We start from the raw sequence: 23,628 nt of genomic DNA, 5'->3' as shown, positions 1-23,628 counted from the left end.
TTCCGCCAGCGGCTTCGCCCGCGTCAAGTTCGGTTCGGTCAAGGTCGTTTCCAAGAGAACTCTCCAAGAGCCCGGTATAAAAACTACCCTATGTTCTTTCTCAAGGTCAACTCTATCTCAGTACCAAATTTTATTAAAATCTGTTCAGTGGTTTAGTGAAACGTGAAAACGTAACAGACAGACAGACAGAGTTACTTTCGCATTTATAACATTAGTAGGGATTATAAGGGCCCTTGGTGTGGGATGCAACGGGCACGGTCACAGGCTGTTGTTGCTACAAGTATAAAATAAAAGATTTTAATTATTAAATCGATACTAAAAGCAGAATTGTTAAATAATCAAATTAGTTGGTCAATAATTTATACTAAGCACTATGTCTTAGTGCTTTATCATGATGTTTATTTATAGTGAAGTTATATTGTTTGAATATATATGTACCTAAATGTACCTATTTTTGTGTAGCCAGATCCTTTCATACGTAATTTTGTCTGAAAATTCTAGAAACTTGCCCTTTACATAGGTTGAGTCTGTTCTTTGTAGTAATACACTGAAAAGGTGCATGCTTGCAAGCCATTGCACTCTTCCTTCGGTCCAACTATGCACTCTTATCATTTGCTGTTATTATACTTATTTGTATGCAAATGCTTTTTTAGTTGCAAACTATGGACATACATGCGAATTTAGCGCCAGAATAACAAATTGAAGAATGCAGAATTAAATTTTTCGATGATAATTTTGTGAGAGGAAAAGTAACGATGGTCTTCTAACAAAAAATATGTATATGCTTACTAAAAATTGAATTTCAATACACTGGTTTTTCAATCACATGTTATTTTCGACACGTTTTTTCAACCTTTTCAACCAAACATTCTTATTGATATAAAAAGAGTCACGATTCCGCTACAAAACTCATCATATTTGAGCATTGTAGATTATTTTTATTTTATAAGACGCAAACGCTTCCAATTAAAAAAAGCTTGCAAAATTATGCCAATATTTCCCTTTATTTCCAAACATTCTGTACCAAAACAATAAGCCAAAACAATTAATGCATCAAGAAACAAAGCCTTTAAGACAAAAAGTTGAAGCGCTAATTAATATTACCGTGAATCAGTAATCAGCGGGAAACGGTAAGACAATTTTGTGAAATTAACACCTGAAGCGCTGGCGGAATTCCCGGATTTCACGGATTTCACGGAGATACGGATCTTACGGATCTTGTCATAGAGTAATGAGTAGATGGAATGCTTACGGAAGAATCGGGTATGTATTGGGCAGTCACTATATTCTGTTTATAATATGTAGTTAGAGGAATAATTAATGGTTAATACTTAATTTTGTTATCTCAAAAAGCTCATACAATCTTATCACAAAAAAAGAGTTTTAGCTAAACACTCATAATTGAACCATGTTTTAAACACTTGAACCTTTTAGTCAAGTAGGTAATCCACTATAAGTTGTAAAACGGACATAGTCCTCATCAAAAACAGGTTTCTATCTCGCTAATTTTCAAGCAAATGAATACTCCATTGACCACGCTCTCTGTGTCTTTTCAAAAGTTCCGGATCGCGGTCGACTTTGAAGGAGAACAGGTGTGAAATACTTTTAAAATATGGTAATCCCGGATGAACGGAGTTCAAACTCCGGGAAGATACTTGGTGACGAATTTGTTTGAACTTTTAAGACCCACACTGTAACATTAGGACTGAAACATATTTTTGATCGTGTATTTTATCAAATGCAGTGTGAATATAAAAACCTAAGGTTCATTTTAATATTTAATTTTCTTATTATTATCTTTTTGGGGACCTAAGTGGCAGTAAATTAGTAGATACGAGTATATTTCATTTTTAAAATAAGGCCGAATGACAATGAAAAATTAGACCGATAACTGAGTACCTTTTAAACAATATGAAGATAATTTAAACCACAATTACCACAAAAACTTTTAAACGTCTATTGAACACTTGTCAAAAAAAATTACTGATTGTGATGTTGAAATAAGGGCCGTTTTGCAGACATATTTTTTTTTGACAAGTGTTCAACAGATATTTAAATGTGTGTGGTATTAAAAATAATATTTTTTTGTGTATATCTAAAAGCTTCAATTTGAAAACTCCTCTTACAGTTAGAAAGTTAGATTATCCTCAAATGGCGTAGGACATAGTTTATGCAGACACTTGAAGTAGTTCCCTATCCTTATTAGCTGATAATTTTCTCTCTTTTAACTCCAAAGATTTTAATTATGTAACGTAATACTTAGCAAATATCGCACTCCGAGCCACAAGATACAAGCAGAGCTTAATTTGTGACCCTATTGTTTTCGCTCCTCTGTCCGTCCGTCCGTCCGTCTGTCACCAGGCTGTATCTCATGAACCGTGATAGATAGAGAGTTGAAATTATCACAGATGATGTATTTCTGTTACCGCTATAACAACAAATACTTGAAAACTAGAATTAAATAAATATTTTGGGGGGCTCCCATACCACAAACGTGATCTTTTTGTCCGTTTTATAAATAATAGTACGGAACCCTTCGTGTGCGAGTCCGACTCGCACTTAGCTGGGTTTTTTTTGTCAATAAACATTACTTCCTTTTATTTATTTTTAGTTAGAAGCAGCTGTGGCTGAATAAAGGCAAATTAACCAAAACAATGTATATGAATTGATTGAGCAATTATCAATGATTTGAATACAAACGTAGTTGTAATAATAATACTCATAAGGTTTCCTGAATAAGTCACGCTATCTTAAGATTATTTTACATACCAAATAGTAGAAGTAATACTAGTTAATTACCACATAATTCTTATAGTTCTCAATCTTTCAGACAATGTTTTTTATTTAGTCCATAGAAATATTTACATTTAAATTAAAAGTATTCTAAACTACAAAAAAAAATACAAAAACTACGAAAATTTCAGACGGATAAAATTAAAAATCGTTTCTGTGAATTTTAGATCAGGCATGTTGTTATTTTTTATATTTGTATTACTTTGTATTTTTTTTAATAAATAGGAAAACAATACAATAGAAAAGTAGTAGTCTTTCCTCATACGGACAGGATATAGTTATAGGTATCATAATTTAAGAAGACAGCAATTTTAATGATGTTTGTACTTTTTAAGGCAAGTCCTTGATCCAAAATAAATATATTGTAATCAAGTAATTTGCAAGAAACAAATTGATTTAACAAAACAATCATTTGCATGATTTTTTTCCAACATCACGCGAACACTGATTAGCCTATAAAACCAACAGCTAGTAAGATTCGGTAACTTCAGTTTAAAAATGAAGGTTTTACTGTATTTACTTGCAATAGTTAAAGTTTGTTCCTGTATAGGTGATAATGAACAGTCTAGTAATCTTTGGAGAGGAATTGCCTATGATGATGATCTTCGCTACGGTAAGGTTCACATTCTATTAAACACCTTTATTAGCAGCATACCGTAGATACAAGATGTTCACTGTTAAATGTCCACTCTTTAGATGATCACTGAATTAAAAAAAATAATATATCTTTAGTTATTCGATGTTTTTTACATAATTACCAAAACTAATAAAATATATCCAATTGAAATAATTTTGTTCCATCGACTATGAGAGTGAAGGAATATTGAGTGCATCTGTGTCTGAACAAATGCTTGTGCATTATAACATGTTCTGCGTAGTTGGCTAATATTCTTAAATGAGAACCGCCATGGTCGCCAATAAATCGGCTACATATAACTATGTCCAAAAGGATGACCTAACAATCTATCATTATACCTTCACGTCCTCAGACGATCATCACGATCCAATAGTGCGACCCTGTTCTCTTCACGACGTGGACTGCATTAGGCGTTTCTTCGCCCATAACTCCAAATGCTCACCCGTCCACAAGCCAGGATCTGACACTTACAGGATCAAGACCTTACCCTTATTCATAGCTCACGTCAATGTTTCTTTCACATTGAGTTATATGGAGCTGAAAGGCTTGAATAATTATACAATTAACGAGTTTAAGTAAGTATTAAACGAGCAAAATGCAGTCGACCTACAGTTGGCCCGATGGTTATCAATTTTGTTTTGTTCCAACTAAAGTTTCCAGTTGGTCTGATACTGGCTAAATACCTGATCTTTTTAATGTGCGTACTACCTTTCATCTTAATACTGATCTATGAGCCCAAGTAAACTTCAGCAAACTCATAGAATGCGGGTACTCTTAGAATCGTCGTTGGGTTCATCAGCACAGTATAAGACTGATTGCGCATTTCAATAAATTAGGTCTATCGTTGATTTGATTTTATAAAGAGGCTTTTGATATAAGCCCCATACAAGCAATGCAATGACTAATTCCTATATCTAGTCAGCAAAAATAGATCGGTTATTGTAATCCGGTATCTCACGCATCTGAAACAAGGCTATAAATATTATCCTGATAGAAATTGATTTTTTCAGCATAAACAAAGAAACAGACGCACTAGTTCTGGAAGTGGTATTTTCCAAACTTCAGGCGTACGTTCCCATCATCCTCTCAACTTATCACCTAAAAGGCAAGGAGCCGACACAAATAGCAGACTTTGGGTTTATTGAATACAGTAAGTTAATAAGGAATTAGCTGTTTTCCCGTGGTTTCTACTACGCCCCTTGAGAACTACTGCCCGTAACGGGATAAAGTATATCGTATGTTGCACGGGAAGAGTGTTGCTTTCCAAAAGTGAAAGAATTTTCAAATCGATTCAGTTCATAGAGTTGTCTCGAAAAGGCTTCAGTGTGTTGGCTTCGTCCTACGTTCATCTTCCAAAAATCTGAGTATATAGATCCGTGGTCTTATACAAAATATTATAAGCTGCTACTTATTTTGGAATCGCCAGGAATTGAAAATACCTTGTATTGGGCGATGTCTTTAAATTAAGTTCAATTTCTGTAAAATAAAAAAAAAAAATAACATATCCCCTTTAAATGGAGGAATAATCTGTTAGCTAATCAACGTGAACGCATTTACAAAGCGATCTGAAGGCAACGGCGTCATGTGGGACACTCTTGTTCATATCGCGTCTTGTCGCAATGCGTGAGCATCCAGATCGCTTACATAGGATGCACCGATACAATTTTTAACGGATTTCTTCTAATTGACAACTATTTTACTTTCTAGAAGACCTATCGCTGACTTTGACAGCCGAGAACATTAAGGACATGAACCTAGCAAAAAGTCACGTTTACGCCTACATTTCTGAGCCCGCTCAGAGGTACGGACTGGGGCCTAACTTTATACAGAGTAAAGGTACTGTACTCTTTTCCTACCATCGCTATTAGATGTTATTGTTTCTTTTCTATCTCAATCATCTGCCTAGCCTTTTCTCAACTATGTTGGTGTTGGCTTCCAGTGTATCCAGATGCAGCTGAGTACTAGTGTTTTACAAAGAGCGAATTGACATCCATTACCCAGTTACCCAGGCAACCCAATACCCCTTGATAAGACTGGTTGTTAGGCTATCAGTGTTGTGGGTCTGTGAGCGGCGTGGGTCTGTGGGCGGTGAGTTCGGGTGGGTCATCGCTCATGTCTATTTTTGGACAACAGACCCGTGTCGGTGGCGTGCATTGTTCCACGCGCTAATCAAAGAGATGTCAGCAACCCCAGCGGGGCCCAACAGGGCCAAGGTCTGCCGGGGCTGAGGGATTGTTCGAAAGAGTTACCGCGGCCCTGGTACATAAAAGGCCCACGTCGGAACACGGTTTTTAGTCAGTAAGAGTCTGACACTCCCTCACCGCTGCTAACCCACAGCGGGAGTCGTCATTTGATGTTTTTTGACGTCGTTAAAAAAAAAAGGCTATTGGGTTCTGACTACCAGTAACGACTGTCAGAGATGCCCAAATGATAGCCTGGACCTACAGTTTATCATGCCTTCCGAAACAGGAGAGAACTCGTTATGATAAGATGTTAGCGCATCCAAGGACCAATCACGCCATGTGATGCTTAACTTTGATGATCGATCAATCCCCGTGGCACGTTGCACTTAGCCATAGGCTCTTCCTATTTTTCTTCTTTCTCATTAAATAATTATAGTTTATTTTGATATTATTTACATACAATTTACAATACATATTTACAATAAAAATCAAAAACTATCCTAGTAAAACAAACAACTAAAAAGCGTCAAAAAATTCGTCCCCATCGCTGTCAACTGGGAGCGTGCCCAAGAGGCTGGCAGCATTACCTCGTTGGATCGCCATGCTGATTCTTTGTCCGAGGTAATAGCCAGCCTTCTGGTCACGAGAAGCGTCAACCAGCCGCCTAGAAAGATCTTTAAATAGAATGTGGGCATTCGGACCCCACGACCCGAGGGTTTCAACCCCAAACGGTTCGAAAATATAGTTTCCGACAAGGCCACTATATTTCCGCCGCTTGAGGTTCTCCGCAGCCGCAGCGGCAGCAGCAGCACAGCACGCAGAACTTGGAAGGTGTGATGGCGCAAGAGTATCGACACAGGTTGCGTCCCATACTAAAGGCCTACCCATCTTCCAAGGGAATAACGACATGCCGTCTGGTCTCTTACCGTCGTCGCGTGCCAGGCCGTTTGGTTCTAATACAGCTGGTACCCCGACGGCAACAAGAGCTCGACGGATAATGTCATTTATGTTTGCATGCCGCGCAATACGGCCCGCACTGCGGCTGCATGACAGGCCGTGGTGTCCGAGGCTGGTGACAGGCTCACCACAGTGGCAGCTATGAGGGGAGCAGCACGGTGCTCCTATACGTAAACAAGTAGCGAGGCGGAAAGTTGTATCGTCAAACATGGTGCCAATGTTTGACGACGGTAGTGCCTGAAGCCAAAGCCCCGACTCCCATCTACCCACAGCCAGTAGGCGCGCTCGCTCAGCAGGAGTAATTGCCGTTTCTATCAAACTATTCCGGGTTACTCTGCAGAGCGGCTCATCCCACTGTCTTTGGGAAGACGGGTTGCTGGGTAAATTTTCGTTCGGGCAAGTAATTTTCCATGCATCCATAGCCTCGGCTAAATACGGCACCTCGAAATCAGCCAGTGTTGGAGTAAGAATATTCCTGGTTAATTTCTCGGTGCCGTGAACCGAGGATATGAATGCCGGTAAACTAATACTGGTAATTTTGCGGACGCCGAGACCTCCCATCCGGATGGGCAATGTGGCTTGTTGCCAGGCTCGGTCGTCCAGGGCCACATTGAGAATGGAGCTGAGGGTATGGCGGATAATTTTATCAATTGGGTCTAAAAGGTGGCTATGTTGAAAGAGATGAGAAGAACGGAGGTAATGTGTAAATTTAGGACCAAAACAGCAGTGTCGAATAATTGTGATGGCCGAATGCATTGATATTTTCTGTAGGCGTTCCGAAATATCGTTGAAATTATCAATTTTTTCCGAAATAAATGTAGAAAAAGATTGGTCTAGGATGGGAGCCCCAAGGAGGCGGAGAGACTGTTTATCTATAATTTTAATCTGTGGTGCTAATGATTGAAATTTGGATATTGTCATTTGTCTGTCAGTCGTGTCAGTAATAAATAATTCACATTTTGTACAATTTAGTTCTAAACCAATGGAATGAAATTTATGTTTTAAATGAATGAAATCCTGAAATACGGTCTCTACATCGCCTCCCAGGGTCCCATCATCTAGATACCAAACGTATTATAGTTTTGTTACAGATCCTCTTTTTCAATAAAAATCGTTTTTGTTCTAGATCCTCAACAGCAAATAGCCAACGCGCAACTATTGGCAAGAATAGGCTTAACTCTGCAAGAAGCTTTCCTAACGCAAGCTCCAGTGTTCATGAACGTGTTTCTGCAAAACTCTATCTGCGACTCCAACATACATTAAATAAAGTTGTAATATTCTGAGAGATTTTGTTTCTTTTGCATAAAACTGGTTAATAAAAATTTTATGTTTAGAGGAGATATAATAATTATGGTTTCGTTCGATAACCGTTGGGGTAAACGAGTTCTAGAGTGGAGACCACGCATCGGCTAACGTAGTGTAGGACGTCCGCAGGCACGGTGGAGTGATGACTTGCGCAAGACGGCTGGCAGGAGGTGGATGCGAGAAGCCGAAAAGCGATCTCAGTGGCGTGCACTTGGAGAGGCCTATGTCCAGCAATGGACTGCGATAGGCTGATGATAATGATGATGATGATGGTTTCGTTCCATGTCAAAGTATATAGGTTTAGTTGAACCAAAATTAAATTAGCATGCTCTGAGGTACTGTTTTATATTCAAGTATCCCAGGCTCCTAGGCACCTTGTACCGATAATGTACAACTAAAGAGAACAAATGTGTACTTTTTACTGTTCAAAAAACCATGAAACTATGCAGTAACCACTGTTATTAGGTATGTTATTATAAGACAATTGAAAATCAATTGTGTCTCATCATGGAAAACAAAATGACTAGCGGAGATGTCGTGATGAGACAAAACCTTTTTATTCTATGGAACCCGCAAATTATTTTCAAAATAAAGTCACCGATCAATCAAATTAAAACCAATCATTTACAGATTTGACATGGAACCCAAACGTCTCGTTAGTTTTACTAACTGATCAAACCTACCCTATGTTGCTAGACCTACAAGAAGACACTTGCAAGAAAGCCATGTGCATACTCTGTCAGATGTCTGACATCAATGTCTGACAGCGACTGCACGTGCAGCTGCTGCTTCGATCCAAAACGGTTTCATGTAAATTCATACAAACCAGTAGTTCGGCCAACTTCAGACTTTATAGTCCAGGTTTCCTCAAGATGTTTTCCTTCACCTTTTTATCAGCCATTGGCGTCTAATATACTTAAAAAGTATGTACATACAAACTTAGAAAAGTTGCATTGGTACTTGCCTGACCTGGAATCGAACCCGCACCCTCAGACTCGAGAGGTTGGTTCTTTACCCACTAGGCCACCACGACACGTGCATAATTATTATCATTTAAAATAAAATCGACATTTACAATGATGCTCGTATTCCAAAGGTAGGTCCTTGATCCAAACTAAATCGAGTAATTTGCAACAAAATAATCGATTTAATCAATCAATCATTTGCACGATTTTTTTAATAATCACGCGAACACGTTTAAGGCTATAAAACGTACAGCGAGTAAGATTCGGTAATTTCAGTTTAAAAATGAAGATTTTATTGTATTTGATCGCAATAGTTAAAGTTTGTTCCTGTTTAAATGACAGTGAACAGTCAAGTGATTATTGGAGAGAAATTGTACAAGATGGCGGTCTTCGCTACGGTAAAGGTTCACATTCTATTAAACTCTTTTATTTTAGGGCAGCATTCTTTAGATTTAACAGTAACAATATTTGTTTTTCTTTTATTTACACATAACATGACTTACGAATAAATACAAAATTCATTAATATCAGCATGATTTTAATTATAGACAGACTGCTTTTGAAATATTAATTTTCAATTGTAGTTGTATGCCAAAAAAGATAGAAGATGTAAGAATGTAGTCTCACCTAGGCGATTCTCTCTAAGGCAACTAAAAAAAACATTTTGCACGTCCCCAGATCATCACGACCCAATAGTGCGACCCTGTTCTCTTCACAACGTGGACTGCATCAGGCGTTTCTTCGCCCGTAACTCTAGATGCTCACCAGTCCACAAGCCAGGGTCAGACACTCACAGGATCAAGACCTTACCCACATTTATGCCCCACATCAATGTTACCTTTACATTAAATTACCTGGAGCTGAAAGGCTTGAATAATTATAAAATTAACGAGTTTTAGTAAGTACTAGATTTTTTTTACGAATTTAGGTTATTTACTACAGCTTGACCGGCTCGTTAGTGACACTCCCATGGTTGACAGTTGATAAGACTGTATCGCACTTGTAATCACCCCCGCTGCCTACGAGCCGCGCCCCGCATGGACCACGGGAGTGTCACTAACTCGCTAGTCACACTGTATTCTTCTTCCCAGCAAAAATACATAGGAAGTGGTGATGGGTAGGCGTTTTGGGGGCTATTTTTTGAACATTTTTGACGTCCGAAACTGTGTTTGAGCTAAGTTTGAAAAAATGATGTTTGATTTTGAAATTTTTGTAATTTTTTTCAGCATAAACAAAGAAACAGACACACTGGTTCTGGAAGTGGTATTTCCCAACCTCCGGGCATATTCTCCTATCATCGTTATAACTTACCATCGTCGAGGCAAGGAGCCGACACAATTAGCAGACTTCGGGTTTATTGAATACAGTAAGTTAATGACAAATTGGGAGGTTTTAAACATGTAAATAAATAATAATATTATAAAGTTGCCTCAAAAGGGCTTCGCCTCACGTTCACCTTCCAAAAATCTAAAAATTCTTGGTCTGGTGGAGAAATACTAACTATTATAAGTTGCTGCTTATTTTTTTGGAAAAAAATTTTCAGTTCCTATTACCAGGAATTGAAAATATCTGTATTGGAATTTGATTTTAAATTAGGTGTAACTTTTGTTAAATTATAAAACTATGACTAACAGCCAGTTTCTTCATCAAAAGTAAAAGCTAAAGTAATGTCATAAAGTAAAAGTAACGGTCAAATTCGTTTCTTCAAGGCTAAAAGTAACAGCAAAAGCTACTTTTACTTTATGACATTACTTTGGCTTTTACTTGAAGGATTTATGATTTCTAGAAGACCTATCGCTGACGTTAACGGTCAGTCACATCAAGGACATTAATCTATCAAATGGTCACGTTTATGCCTACATCTCTGACTCCGCTCCGAAGACCGGGCTGGGGCCTAACTTTACACTGACTAAAGGTACAGTAGCTTCAGGCTATTTTCTTGATCTTTTATATGTACCTATATGGCGTTGTTGTTTGAGGAGGGATGATACGCATGCAACAAAGCGTGTGCTAGATATGAGTGTAGATGGATGGAGAGGAAGAGGAAGAACTAAGAAAAGATGGATGGATTGCCTGAAAGATGACATGAATAGGAAGGGAGTGAGTGTTAGTATGACGAGTGACAGGGAAAATGGAAGAGGATGACATATTGCGCCGACCCCAAGTAAAATTGGGAACAGGGCAGGAGGAAGAAGAAGATGGTGTTGTTGTACTCCGAAAGGGATTTTTCCAAAAACTGTTCCCTTTTTTGTGTGACTGTATAATTTACGCTAATCTGTCTATCGCTTTAAGGTTGGCTGTAAGAGAACCCAATTGGTGAAGCTCGCCGTTGTACATAAACTGTCTTTGTTCTGTGTGTATTAATTGTTAAATGTGCAATAAAGAATAATAATCAGTATTTGTCAAAAAATATCAGATTCGTAGTTAAACATTTTGATACCTTGCGTATGCGGTGTAGTATTTGGTTACAAATTTGAGTTTCTTGCATTCATCCTCGGAGCCTTTTTTCCCAACTATGTTGGGGTAGGCTTTTATTTTCGTCAAAATTCATCAAATGACCCCTCCCGCTGTGGGTTAGTAGCGGTGAGGGAGTGTCAGACTCTTACTAACTAAAAACCGTCATGTTCCGTCATAGGCCTTTTATGTACCAGTCCCGGCAGTCCCGGCAGGCCTTGGCCCTACTGGGCCCCGCTGGTTGGGGTCGGCTTCCAGTCTAACCAAATGTAGCTGAGTACCAGTACTTTACAAGGAGTGACTGCCCTATCTGACCCCCTCAACCCAGTTCTTCGGACAACCCAATACCCCTTGATTAGATTGGTGTCAGACTTACTATAGTTTCTTGCATTCACTAATATTATGTGTTTTTTTTTTCTTTTCTTAATAAAAATGTCATTTTTGTCACAGATCCTCAACAGCAAATAGCCACTACGCAACTGTTCGCGAGAATAGGCTTAACTCTGCAAGAAGTTTTCCTAACACAAGGTCCAGTGTTCATGAACGTGTTCCTGCAAAACTCCATCTGCGACTTCAACGTACATTAAATTGATGTTTGATGAAATAAAGCCGGAATAGTCTAAGAGTTTTCTTTTCTTTAAAATAAAGTTAGAAAACAGGTGTATTCTTAGTAACAAAACACCTACTGCTAAAGATCATAAAACGATTAATAAATGCAATGGTTTTGTTTTATACACAGAGTGCTAAAATAATACTGGACATATTTTCCAACATTACATTTCACAACATACTATAAAACATAGTCGCTTGTTCTGTCCCGGTATCCCTATTCCTCGTGTCCTTTTGTACTCTTAAGTCTTCAAAACTACGCAACCGATTTTCGAGACTAGAATAGACTGATTAAAGAAGAAGGTTTATACGTATAAAACATACATTAAATAGTGGGAAAATAAATAGTGGTTAAACATAAACGGTACCTAAAAAGTGTTAGGTAATTTTTATTAGTAGTGTTATTTTTGTAATTCCAGGCCAGGCAAATACTAATGCAACTTTTCTAAGTTTGTATGTATTTTCTAAGTATATCTTGAACACCAATGACTGTGTTTCGGATGGCACGTTAAACTGTAGATCCCGGCTGTCATTGAACATCCTTGACAGTCAATACGGGTAGTCAGAAGCCAGTAAGTCTGACACCAGTCTAACCAAGGGGTATTGGGTTGTCCGGGTAACTGGGTTGAGGGGATCAGATAGGGCAGTCGCTCCTTGTAAAACAGTGGTACTCTGCTACATCCGGTTAGACTGGAAGCCGACCCCAACATAGTTGGGAAAAGGCTCGTAGGATGATGATAGTTAAGTGGAGCAACTAGCCCTTAGAGTACCCGCACACAATAGACTAGTCGGACGATAGTTGGTTAAGTGTCTCTTTTTAACCGACTTCCCAAAAAGGAGGAGGATCCAATTCGGCCAGTATGTTTTTAAAGAATATAATCAAAGTTTTTAGTCCGTTTTATACTGGCCAAATACCTGATCGTTGCAGTTTGCGTACTTCCAATCATCTATCTGACAAACTGTATATCTATCTATATATATATTCCTCATGCTACACTATAAGTGTAGTGATGTACTATGCAACAGATATGCAAATTATCTAAACATAAAGAACATTGTATTCGACATAATTAAACGCAATTTGCATACAAACAAATCGTTTTTTATCTAAAATTCAGTAATAATTGATGATTTCCTTCCAAAATCATGCGATACTCATTTTATTAGGTCATGTTAACATGTAAAGTTACCAGAGGTACCTAAACTAATTAGTTACAGTATTGCACTTAAGACTTTATGCTTCTAACGCGCGCTTGTTTTCTTAAGATGTGGACTGTGTTTTGTTTTTGTCTTTTGTTTAATTTTGGTTTTTGTGTTAAAAATGTCGTAGATACTGGTTTTGAAGTTTTTCTACGTGACAGATTTGGTGATGATGTTGTTGGTAAAATATTTTTTTTTCATTAAAATATTTCTAGATTATTTTCTCCATTTTACCCTAGAAATATAATGAAATTAAGATTTGCCATTGCGATTACAATATTATTATTTTGGTAACTATTAGAAACATCCCATATCTTATTAAATGCTTTGTTTCTATTTACTCTTAACTATAAAGTGTGACAGCCTGTTCAGCGCATATATTTTATAGACAGCGATAATACTTCTCTTGAACATGGACCTTATCTTACATATACCATCATATATCATCATATCGAAATCAAAATTTTTGTAGGCTCAAAAAGTTTGTCATTAATAAGCAGGTGACATTAAAATGTCTCAAATATTACCGACTCCTAAAACATCTGGAGGATTTTTACAAATAATCTGTTTGTATTTTTCAGATAATCAGGATATAAAAGACCAAAAAGACTCCATCATCAGACCTTGTCGTCTCCACGATACCAACTGTATCAGACATTTCTTCGCCCAGGACTTTCAATGTTTGCCCACCGAGGGTCCGGTGCATGATCCCCTAGAACTGCAAGATTCCATTTACGTGCCCGTACCACACGCCAATCTGACTTATATTTTGAACAATCCAATAATTCGAGGTCTTAACAAATGGAAGATTGAAGAGTTTTTGTAAGTATGCACTGGTTTTTAGGGTTCCGACCTAAAGGGTAAAACGGGACCCTATTGTTTTCGCTCCTCTGTCCGTCCGTCCGTCCTTCCGTCCGTCTGTCACCAGGCTGTATCTCATGAACTGTGATAGAGAGCTTTTGGGGGGCTCCCATATAACAAACGTGATTTTTTTTGCTCATTTTATAAATAATCTGTTTTTTTGTAGCCACCTAGAATGTTTTTAAAGATCTATTTGTGTTATAAAATCCTCGCTTAACAATGTACTCTAAAGCAGAAGAGTTTGATACTACTTACTATTGTTTATCTCAGGAACTAATTGTCCGATTTGCAATACTATTTATTCGAATGGATAAAAAATTATCCAGGTGAACGAAATAGTTCTCATGGGACGTGAGTGAAACCGCTGGCGTAAGGTAGTATTCGAATAATCTAAAGATAATATCTCATCCAGGATTCAATTGATCATTATTTATTTGTTGAGTTAAACAGTATCGCCCTCACCTCGCAAGGTTAACATTTTCCACATATTCAAAAGAAGAAAAATCCATTAAAAAAAGCCTTGAAAAATTATTAATTTCTTTGGAACTATTCTTCTGTTTCAGCATAAACAAAGATACACAAAGATTAGTGTTAGAAGTCGTTTTCGACAGAATTGATGTGACCTGTCCTCAAGCAGATTTGATTTATCATCGTAAGGGCAAGGAACCGCTAAAAGGATGGGATTCCACCTTTATAGAATACAGTAAGTAATACTAAATAAGTTATTTTTTAAATATTGTGTATGATTTTGAAAATTCGTGATTAAAATATTGTTTTTTCAATCACGTGTTAGTTTAGGTTAAAAGAAATCATATTTTAATGAACAGAAAATAAGAGCTTACATTGTAGACTAAATTATCGGTCGATAGTTGTCTGAAAGTTTATTTTTTAATCTGAATTGAAACTTATTAAACGGTCTTCATAAGACCGTAATGGCCGCACCCTACCCATTCATTTCCACACTGATTTATAAGCCGACTCAAACTATGAGCCGACGAATAGTTTGCAGTGTGTGAGCAATATGATAGTAATTAATAATTATTTATTCGATTAACGGCCAGTTTCTTCATCAAAAGTTAAAGTTAAAGTAATGTCTAAAGTTAATGTCTAAAGTAACGGTCAAATTCGTTTTTTCAAGGCTAAAGTGACAGCAAAACTAATAGAAAAATTGAATTTGACCGTTACTTTAACTTTAGACATTACTTTGACTTTTACTTTGGCTTTAACTTTTGATGAAGAAACTGGCTGTAAGTAGTTAATTAAATGACTGTTTCATAATTTTTTATTTTTTTTTACAGAAGACTTATCGTTCACCCTGACAATTTCCTATGGCAAAGATGCAAAGTCGTTTAATAGCCACGTGTACACTTTCATACCTGATGCTTACCCCAAGTACAGCATCCAACCAGCAACTCATGAATATAAAGGTGAGATGAGTAAGAGAGTGGGTGAGTGGGTGTGTAGGTGAGTGAGTGGGTGAGTAACCCACTCACACATTGTCAATTTGTTTGTCACGTTCTTGTGACTTTTCTTTATAGGAAATCATCAAATGACCCTGCCGCTGTGGGTGCAGCGTTCGGTAGTGTGAGATTCTTACTGATTAAAACCCACCATGTTCCTTCTTAAGTCCTTTACTTGTACCAAGGCCGCGGTAACTCTTTCGAACAATCCCGCAGCTCATCGTTCTTCGGACTGAGATCATAGTCTTATATTATTACTTTTTTAATTATTATTTTTTGCAGATCCAGGATTTAAGAAGGCCCTTGCTGACCTTGAAGGAGATGTACCATTAACTGTTAAAGAACTGTTTGTGAGTCAAGGACCCGTGTTTTTTTCGCTGTTCTTCAAAAATAGTATCTGCCACTTTCAGAATTATTAGTTTTTCGTAAGAATTCGGACAGGTATTTAATGGAATTCACCAAGTAATAAAAATTATATTTGTATCTTTCAAAATATGATAAACTCTTTTATGGTTTATATTTTATCAGAAGCGCAATAAATACTGTTTGAAATGCAGTTTTATTTTACCACATTCGAAATATTTGAATAAAAACCAGAATCATATATTCTATATTTTTAATATACTAACTGTTTCTCGCAATATCACTCACGTCCCGTAGGAGCTACTTCTTCCTCGATAAAATATAGCATATAACCTAAGTTACTTTCAGTAGTGTAGCTTTCTAACAGTGCGGTAGATATTTTTTTCATCAATGTTTCACTTAATTTTCTGCAGCCATGTCGCATATTACTATGCTATTATTATTTTGTAAATACGTCAGAAAAGTCCCTAGCTGTGTTTTCATTTAATACTATAATGTTACGAGCAAACAACCAAGCATCAAAGTGCAATTTGCAAAGAGCACTATATTTATTGCCTGTCTAAGACCCCCACAGACTGCAAACTTTTAGTCGGCCGGTAATTTGATCGTGTCCTTTACCTGCATGGACATGTTAGTGGGCATATTACATCGATCAAGTATAAACTGACTGTAAATATGGGAGTCACAATTACCTTCAATTAAACTAACGGCTAACTGATGATGACGATGATAGTCCTATTCGATTATCGGCTACGGTGGCTGTTCTCATATGAAGAGATTAGCCAACTGCACAGGACCGACATTTATGTGCTCTCGCTGCACGGGTGTATCAATCACCAACTTCCAGGCTCCGGACTAGTTCGTGAAAGTTATAGTAAAGTAGACCGACTGTTTAGTCTGCAGCCTGCAGAGGTTCTTTAACCTATCATTCAAATGAATTAAAATCATACGATTACTATGCAGCTCATCAATCTACAATAATCAAAAGATTATTAGTGTTTCCCTTCAAAATTCATGCGATTTTCAATATAAGTGATCAATTAAATTCATTGTTTGAAATATGATTTTTACGTCCTAATTATTGGCCTAGCTGTAGGTATTTAAATTATGCCCTTTTGGCAATAAGACGTCTAAACATGAAGTTTTTAGTCTGTTTTATTATCTTAATCAATATTAGTTATTGTTATAAATATGAATATGATAGTTTTGGGAGAAGAAGAAATTATGGAATGTACCGTGTTCATGAAGAGAATGGTGGTGAGTTATTTTTAAGAATTGTTTAAAAGTAGGTACTCCATACTACCACACGATACTCTCGGTCAATGCAGCTTCTCGTGCACTAATTACGGGTTCTTGCTAAACTTAATGGCGGCTCACATATAAATTCGGAGGACACGTTGGCGCATGTGGTCATATCATTCAATCCCCTCCGTCTCCCACTCATCATGTTCAAAAGAAAGTTGAATCCTACTCATACATATAATATTAGAAACGAATATTATAAAATGTGAAAGTTAGTGAGAATGTATGTAACGTTTTTAAACGGGCGGACCGATTTGGTTGAAAACTGGTATGAAGACAGGTACCCTGGATTAACACATAGGCTACTTTTTACCAACACACCATGCAGGCGAAGCCGCGGGCTAAAGCTAGTACTACATAAGTATATGATCAAGAATCTACGTACGATCCGGAGTGCAGTGTGTATATCCAAAGAACCTATCAGCCTTTTCACATTTGCGGATTTTCCGAACTGACAAACTGCGCGCCACCGTTACAAAAAAGCGAGTGGAACATCCGATCGGAAAACCGGCCATAGTGAAAACGCTATAAGATGGGGCACAAAGCATAATCACAATTAATATCAAACTTTCACTTTATCAAAAGATACTTCATCTTTTAAGCACCATATGTTCCTATTTAATAAAATTAATAAATCAATAAATATTTTTTCCCTTAACAAATTCCATTGTGAAAAGAAGGTACAGGAGTTTTTAGTGCAACTATCCTACGGAGAAACTGAAAAACTTATTTAGATAATTAGTCAATATTTCATTAGTGTTAACGGAAAACGTACATTTACTTAGGTCTTGCACATTTAATATGTAGGTATAACATACACTCACTTTCCACACCACACTCAAACCCACACACATACGCGCACACACACAACACATCCACTATCCACAAATGTAATTTATAAGTAATTTTAAGTTTAATTACCCAATATCTTTTAGTTACCTAATTTGTTTTCGTATTAGTAATCGCTCCTAAACTTCTGTATCTTACTAATTTAGGTACTTTATAAACTGTTCCTGAGGGGAACGAGATACAGGATCGGGCCTAGTTCGGCTGCAGATGCTACTTCTCTTTTTCATAAGTAATCTGTCAGATTAGTTTTGTAAAAAGAACTGTACTGTATTGTTTTTGAGTAAATATAGTTATCGGCACGAATCTTGAGCTCTGACCTACATGTGCGCAGAAGTGATTTATTAGCAAAGAACCAATCCCGAGTGCGGGCCAATCACCGATTTAGCCCGCCCCGGCGCCTCATTTCACACCACAAAAGGGACCCAATAATTACTTCTGCGCAGGTGAAGGTCAGAGCTCAAGATTCGTGCCGATAACTATACATTTATTTATTTACTTTATTTCTGCTTCTTATTTTTACAGAACAACCTCGCCAAGACTATAATGCCTCCATAATCCGCCCATGCTATCCCCATGACATAAAGTGCATTCGTCGTTTGTTTCACTACAAAGCCCAATGCACCCGTCCTATGGGGTATGCCCCAGACCCCTATATGCTGCGGAGACTGGATCTGCGAATACCTCATGCGAATATCACCTTTGGTCTACTCAACGCTCAAGTTAGAGGTCTTAATGAGTGGAAGATCAAGGAATTTTTGTATGTATTTTGGTTGTTATAAATTATTCAATGGTCTCATCTGACTATCCTTAAGCCAATCATTTTTGGGTATCATCCTTCTTAGAAGGCTGAATGCACCCAAAACACTCTTTTTCTCCTGCGTACGTAAATACGTAATACGTGCGAGAGAGAAAGAGAGAGAAGCTTGTTGACGCGACGTTCGTAACGTTCGTAACATACATATAAATTAATAGCTTTAAAATGAGTTGAGTAATCAAAAATAAAAATTAACAAAGTTCTGTATTTACATATGGACTCTTCAATGTTATATTTTTTTTTGTATCGAGAAATTTTTCGAGAACGTGTTTTAAAATTAACAGGGTTCTTAGAAATATGTTCACGATCAACGTATATTTTTTCGCCGTCAAACTGTATAGATTTGGCCAAAAAATTGTTTGAAACGAGCCAATTTCGGCATTCAGCCCCTTACTTTTTTTGGATGTCGACTGTCATTTGAACTTTGGCAGCCCAGCCGATAATAAGTTATTTAGAAAATCTAACAGATTTCCCAAGGAATATCGGGTTTCTCGGGTAAATGGGTTGAGGAGGACATATCATATACACAGTCACTCCTTCTAAAACACTGGCCCTTAGCTGCATTAGGTTAGACTGAAAGCCGAACTCAGCATAGATGGGTAAAGGCAAGGCAGATGATGAGCTTCTGATATAAGCGATTTCAAACATTGACAAACTTATTTATTTTATCATCGCAGATTAAATGAAAAAATGAGAATGAAACTTGTACTACGTGTGTGTGTGTGTTTACGTGTGTGAGTACTTATATTGTTTTGTTTAAAAAAAACTTTGATAATGTTTTTAAGCTTCAACAAAGCCACAGATGTATTGGTGCTAGAAGTAGAATTCGACAGAATTGTTGTGTCGTCTACTCGTGTCAAGATTATCTATCATCGGAGAGGAGAAGAGCCTCTGCAAGTTTCTGATTACTCCATTATTGAATACTGTAAGTAATCACATCGGGAATACTAACAGCCGTTGCCTATATTTTACCAAAACATAGGCAACGATGAGAATGGCTGTAACGTATGACTGGTAACTGCTTTACTTGCGTAAAATTTAAGATTTTCTTTCCGACTTTCCTAAAAGAAGAAGGATCAGAATTCGGATGTTTGTAATTTTTATTATGTATTTTATAACACCAAGTCAAATGTTTGTATCTTTGTATGACTCTTCTGAACTGACCTTTCGAGATCACTAATTGCAGTTTAGAATACACAACGTAATTTAAAATTGATTGCTGATCAAACTCGTGACAAGGTTTGTTAAAATTGTTTTTTTTTTGTTTATTAGCCTGTGTTGTCCCACTGCTGGGCAAAGGCCTCCCCCATAGTAAAAAATAATCTAATAATCCCCTATAGTAAAACTGATAAAATACATAGGTATAAATAAAAATAATAAATTCGCAGGTGGTGTGTCGTTAACTTTGACAATACCTCATATACAATACCTGCAACTGTCAGGGGCTCATGTGTTCTCCTATATACCTGACGCTACCCCCAGGTATACTCTGGGCCCTGCCATTTATAAAGTCAAAGGTAAGATAGTCCTACTAATTTATAATAATCTTCTACCTATATAAAAATGAAACCCGCTTCCCGTTGTCACGACATAACATGAAAACGGCTTGACCGATTTGGCTGAAAATTAGAGGGGAGGTAACTTAGAACCCGGAGATGATTTTTGTCACCATCCGGCTAAGGGGCGCGGGTGAAACCGCGGGCGAAAGCTAGTAATATTATAAATGTAAAAGTTTGTGAGAATGAATGAATGGATGTCACGCAAAAACGGCTGGACCAAATTGGTTGAGGTATGTAGATAGGTGATACCACCCTGAATTAACACATACGTTACTTTTTCAACACTCCACGCGGGCGATGCCCCGAGCGGAAGCTAGTATTACCAAAAAAAATGATTTACGTACGTCAGTGGTCAATGAGTTAAAATATAATAGTTGAACCATATAATAGGTATGTGAGGAAACTACAGGGGTAAAAAGAAGCCTGCAGGTTATTGTAATTGTAATAATTAGGTGTAATAATTACTGCCAAGTTTCATAAAAATCTATTCGGTAAGTAGTACTTTTCGCGTAAACATGAAACACGACAGAAGCATGCGTGTTTCCATCATCCTCCTCATCCTCCGAGCCTTTTTCGGTCGGCCTTTGTTGCCGATGATGATGATGATGATATTAACATTTTTCTTTTCTTTTCCATATTAGCAAAGAAGTATAAAGTATTTCTAAATACATAAAATATATTTTTCAGATCGTGGATTTCGTCAAGCTCTTAAAGAAATGGTGACCAGTCTTGGCCTAAGTATTCAGGAGGTGTTTGTGAATCAAGGCTCCGTGATAATGTCCGTATTTTTGCAAAGCATCATTTGCGATTTTAGACATCTCTAGTTTCGACTGCTTGTTATAGTTATCTTACTGCAGAACTGGTATTACTGTCGCTCGATTGATCCTACTTCTTTGTGATTGATGAGTTCATAATATCGTAATGAAAAGTAATGATTAGTATAAGTCACCAAGTTTTCATAACCAGTGTTTAGCTTAATTATATATAGTTGATTTGAATGAGAGAGTAAAGAATCAACCTCTCGAATATGAAGGTGTTGGTTCGATTCCAGGTCAGGCCACCCATGCACATTTTCTAAGTTTGTATGTACTTTCTAAGTATTTCAAGGACACCAATGGCTGATAAAAAAGGTGAAGGAAAACATCTTGAGGAAAATTGGACGATAAAGTCTGAAATCACCAACCTGCATTGAGCAAGCGTGGTGCTTAATGCTCAATCCTTCTCCGTGTGAGAGGAGGCCTGTGCCCAGCAGTAGGATGATAAAAAGGCTGTAACTGTTACATCAGTGTAGTTAAACAATAAAGAAAACTATAGGCAAAGATTTGATGATATTCTTTAATTAAACATGCATGCATTATTTGAATTCTCATCATCATCATCTCAGCCATAGGACGTCCACTGCTGAACATAGGCCTCCCCCTTAGATCTCCACAGATACCTGTTGGAGGCGACCTGCATCCAGCATAGTTCGGCGACCTTTATAAGGTCGTCTGTCCACCTTGTTTGAATTTGAACTCTATTTTAAAATTATTCAAAGATAATTCACCATGCCAAATGGAAATCGATGATTATAATAAATCACCATGAAATTATGAACACCTGACCGAATGTTTTAATTAAGTGATTGATTGTTAATTATCACTTACCTAATTTTATTAATTATTCATTGTGTTTATGGATCGTTAGGAGTAAATAATTTTATTATATCTATATAAGCACCTATGTGGTATCTATGAACTTCAATATATAATACAATCAATAATTTCAGAAATTTCTCCTCAAATAAGCTAATGAAAAATGGATCATACTCGGGAATCTTCCTGATAAGTACCAATTTTCGGAACCAACAACCCAAATACAGTGCACACAAATAATTTTAATCCATCCAGCTATTTGGAAGCCAAAAGAAAAATACTATTCGCTGATGAACTAAAAACAAAACACAACGCGATCTTTAATACCAGCATGTTTTGCAAAACGCAAACTTGAAAATTTCACTACCAATCTTACTTCATAGATATCGAAAATAACGCTTATTTGATATCCATTGAACGCTACGAATGTGAAGAAATTGTCTGACTACGTGTACAGCACGACTTGGATTGCAATCATACAGTTTTAGCTCACAATTCAGCAGTTGACTAGCTCAAAAATAAATTACGTTGTCATATTCATTTAGCAAAGCATCTAAAAATAATGTTACTTTGATTTATAGTTTCGATGGAATAATTGATTTCATTTGTTTATTGATATTATAGGCTAAATAAGTATACAGTTTGACATGAAAGATCTGTAACGTCATAGCTCGCATTTTCCTTTATGTATACCTATTGCATTGATAAAAAAATAAGTACGTAATGAATTTGGCTCCTAAGAAATTACCGCATTTACGATGTAAGCTGGTGAAGAGTTCAATGAACTATCCTTACATTTTGAACTATTCTACTTGACTTTTAAACTGAAAATTTTACAAGTTACTGTTCTGTATGAGTACAGCTTAATATAGTTTATTCTTTTTGAAAAGATGTTCTAATTTCAGGTATGAAAAATAGTAGTTTATCTGATGGTAATTAATCAAAATAGCGTACGGACAAATTCAGTCATTTAAAATTGTGTTAGGAATATATAAACTCACACACGCATAATATGTTGTGTTAGTAAGGATAATCTCTAATTTATAATTAATTTATCCACGAATATAAACGACATTTCCATTTAATGTACTTTATTAAATAAATATAACAATTCATTACTATATAATATTCACTAAATACCATCAAAACTAATCAAAATGACTAATCACTGAATAATAATTGTAATCCCGCTTGATTCATCATCAAATGATTGTTAAAACAAAATTATTAATCTGGTAATTAACAGTTAATGTTAGCAATGACAATAAGTAATATCATAATTTTGTAACATATGGCAACAGAATTGTAGGCGGGTGTTATTATTTATTTTCATTTGAACATTGCTTATATTAAAATTATCTTAACAACACAAGAGGTCAGTACCTATCTATATACATATATCATGTGTGCCGTTCATAATCACATTAAATGAAATGCGTTAATATACTGGTTAATATATGTCGATTAACAGAAATAAGAAACCGCATCAAACTCCGTTCCGTAGTTTTGAAGATTTAAGCGTACAAAGGGACAGAAAAAGTCACTTTGTTTATACTATGTAGTGAAGAATGGCTCAACCGTTTAAGCTGTGAGAAATTAGAGGTGAGGTAGCTTAGACCCGAGAAAAGGACGTAAGATTTTTGTCACCAACCGGCTACGGGAAACAGTCATACCGGGACGCGG

General features: G+C 36.8%; 4 protein-coding genes across 7 annotated transcripts in view; 3 read left to right on the top strand and 1 right to left on the bottom strand.

Moving 5' to 3' along the window:
* Positions 1–23,628, bottom strand: part of LOC110376321 (carbonic anhydrase-related protein 10) — an 82,443-nt gene that overhangs the window by 45,170 nt on the left and 13,645 nt on the right. The window lies entirely within an intron of this gene.
* LOC135118239 (fibrohexamerin-like) lies at positions 3,604–8,139 on the top strand. Its single transcript, XM_064039562.1, has 4 exons — positions 3,604–4,005; positions 4,441–4,580; positions 5,138–5,231; positions 7,662–8,139. Exons 1-4 carry the CDS (start codon positions 3,689–3,691, stop codon positions 7,831–7,833), a joined length of 723 nt encoding a protein of 240 aa, XP_063895632.1. The 5' UTR covers positions 3,604–3,688; the 3' UTR covers positions 7,834–8,139.
* Positions 8,562–11,881, top strand: LOC135118238 (fibrohexamerin-like). Its single transcript, XM_064039560.1, has 5 exons — positions 8,562–8,613; positions 9,519–9,738; positions 10,067–10,206; positions 10,627–10,755; positions 11,745–11,881. Exons 1-5 carry the CDS (start codon positions 8,562–8,564, stop codon positions 11,879–11,881), a joined length of 678 nt encoding a protein of 225 aa, XP_063895630.1.
* LOC126054859 (uncharacterized) lies at positions 13,074–21,186 on the top strand. The gene is made up of 8 exons (XM_049841703.2): positions 13,074–13,098; positions 13,685–13,925; positions 14,528–14,667; positions 15,263–15,391; positions 15,707–15,770; positions 19,538–19,677; positions 20,141–20,269; positions 20,999–21,186. Exons 1-8 carry the CDS (start codon positions 13,074–13,076, stop codon positions 21,133–21,135), a joined length of 1,005 nt encoding a protein of 334 aa, XP_049697660.2. The 3' UTR covers positions 21,136–21,186.

The sequence above is a fragment of the Helicoverpa armigera genome, chromosome 19, assembly GCF_030705265.1.
Source record: "Helicoverpa armigera isolate CAAS_96S chromosome 19, ASM3070526v1, whole genome shotgun sequence".
Classification (NCBI taxonomy): Eukaryota; Metazoa; Arthropoda; class Insecta; order Lepidoptera; family Noctuidae; genus Helicoverpa; species Helicoverpa armigera.
This window is presented reverse-complemented; position numbering and strand designations above follow the sequence as displayed.

Bases quoted from the DNA above. Each gene is read 5' to 3' on its own strand.
- LOC135118238 (XM_064039560.1), top strand. From the start codon at position 8,562: ATGTTGCTAGACCTACAAGAAGACACTTGCAAGAAAGCCATGTGCATA. The intron at 10,207-10,626 runs GTAAGTTAATGA...TATGATTTCTAG, and splicing joins CTTCGGGTTTATTGAATACA to AAGACCTATCGCTGACGTTA. The intron at 10,756-11,744 runs GTACAGTAGCTT...TTTTTGTCACAG, and splicing joins TAACTTTACACTGACTAAAG to ATCCTCAACAGCAAATAGCC.
- LOC135118239 (XM_064039562.1), top strand. From the start codon at position 3,689: ATGAGAACCGCCATGGTCGCCAATAAATCGGCTACATATAACTATGTC. The intron at 4,006-4,440 runs GTAAGTATTAAA...TGATTTTTTCAG, and splicing joins TATACAATTAACGAGTTTAA to CATAAACAAAGAAACAGACG. The intron at 5,232-7,661 runs GTACGGACTGGG...GTTTTGTTACAG, and splicing joins ATTTCTGAGCCCGCTCAGAG to ATCCTCTTTTTCAATAAAAA.
- LOC126054859 (XM_049841703.2), top strand. From the start codon at position 13,074: ATGTTAACATGTAAAGTTACCAGAG. The intron at 15,771-19,537 runs GTTTGTGAGTCA...AATGTTTTTAAG, and splicing joins CCATTAACTGTTAAAGAACT to CTTCAACAAAGCCACAGATG. The intron at 19,678-20,140 runs GTAAGTAATCAC...ATAAATTCGCAG, and splicing joins TTACTCCATTATTGAATACT to GTGGTGTGTCGTTAACTTTG.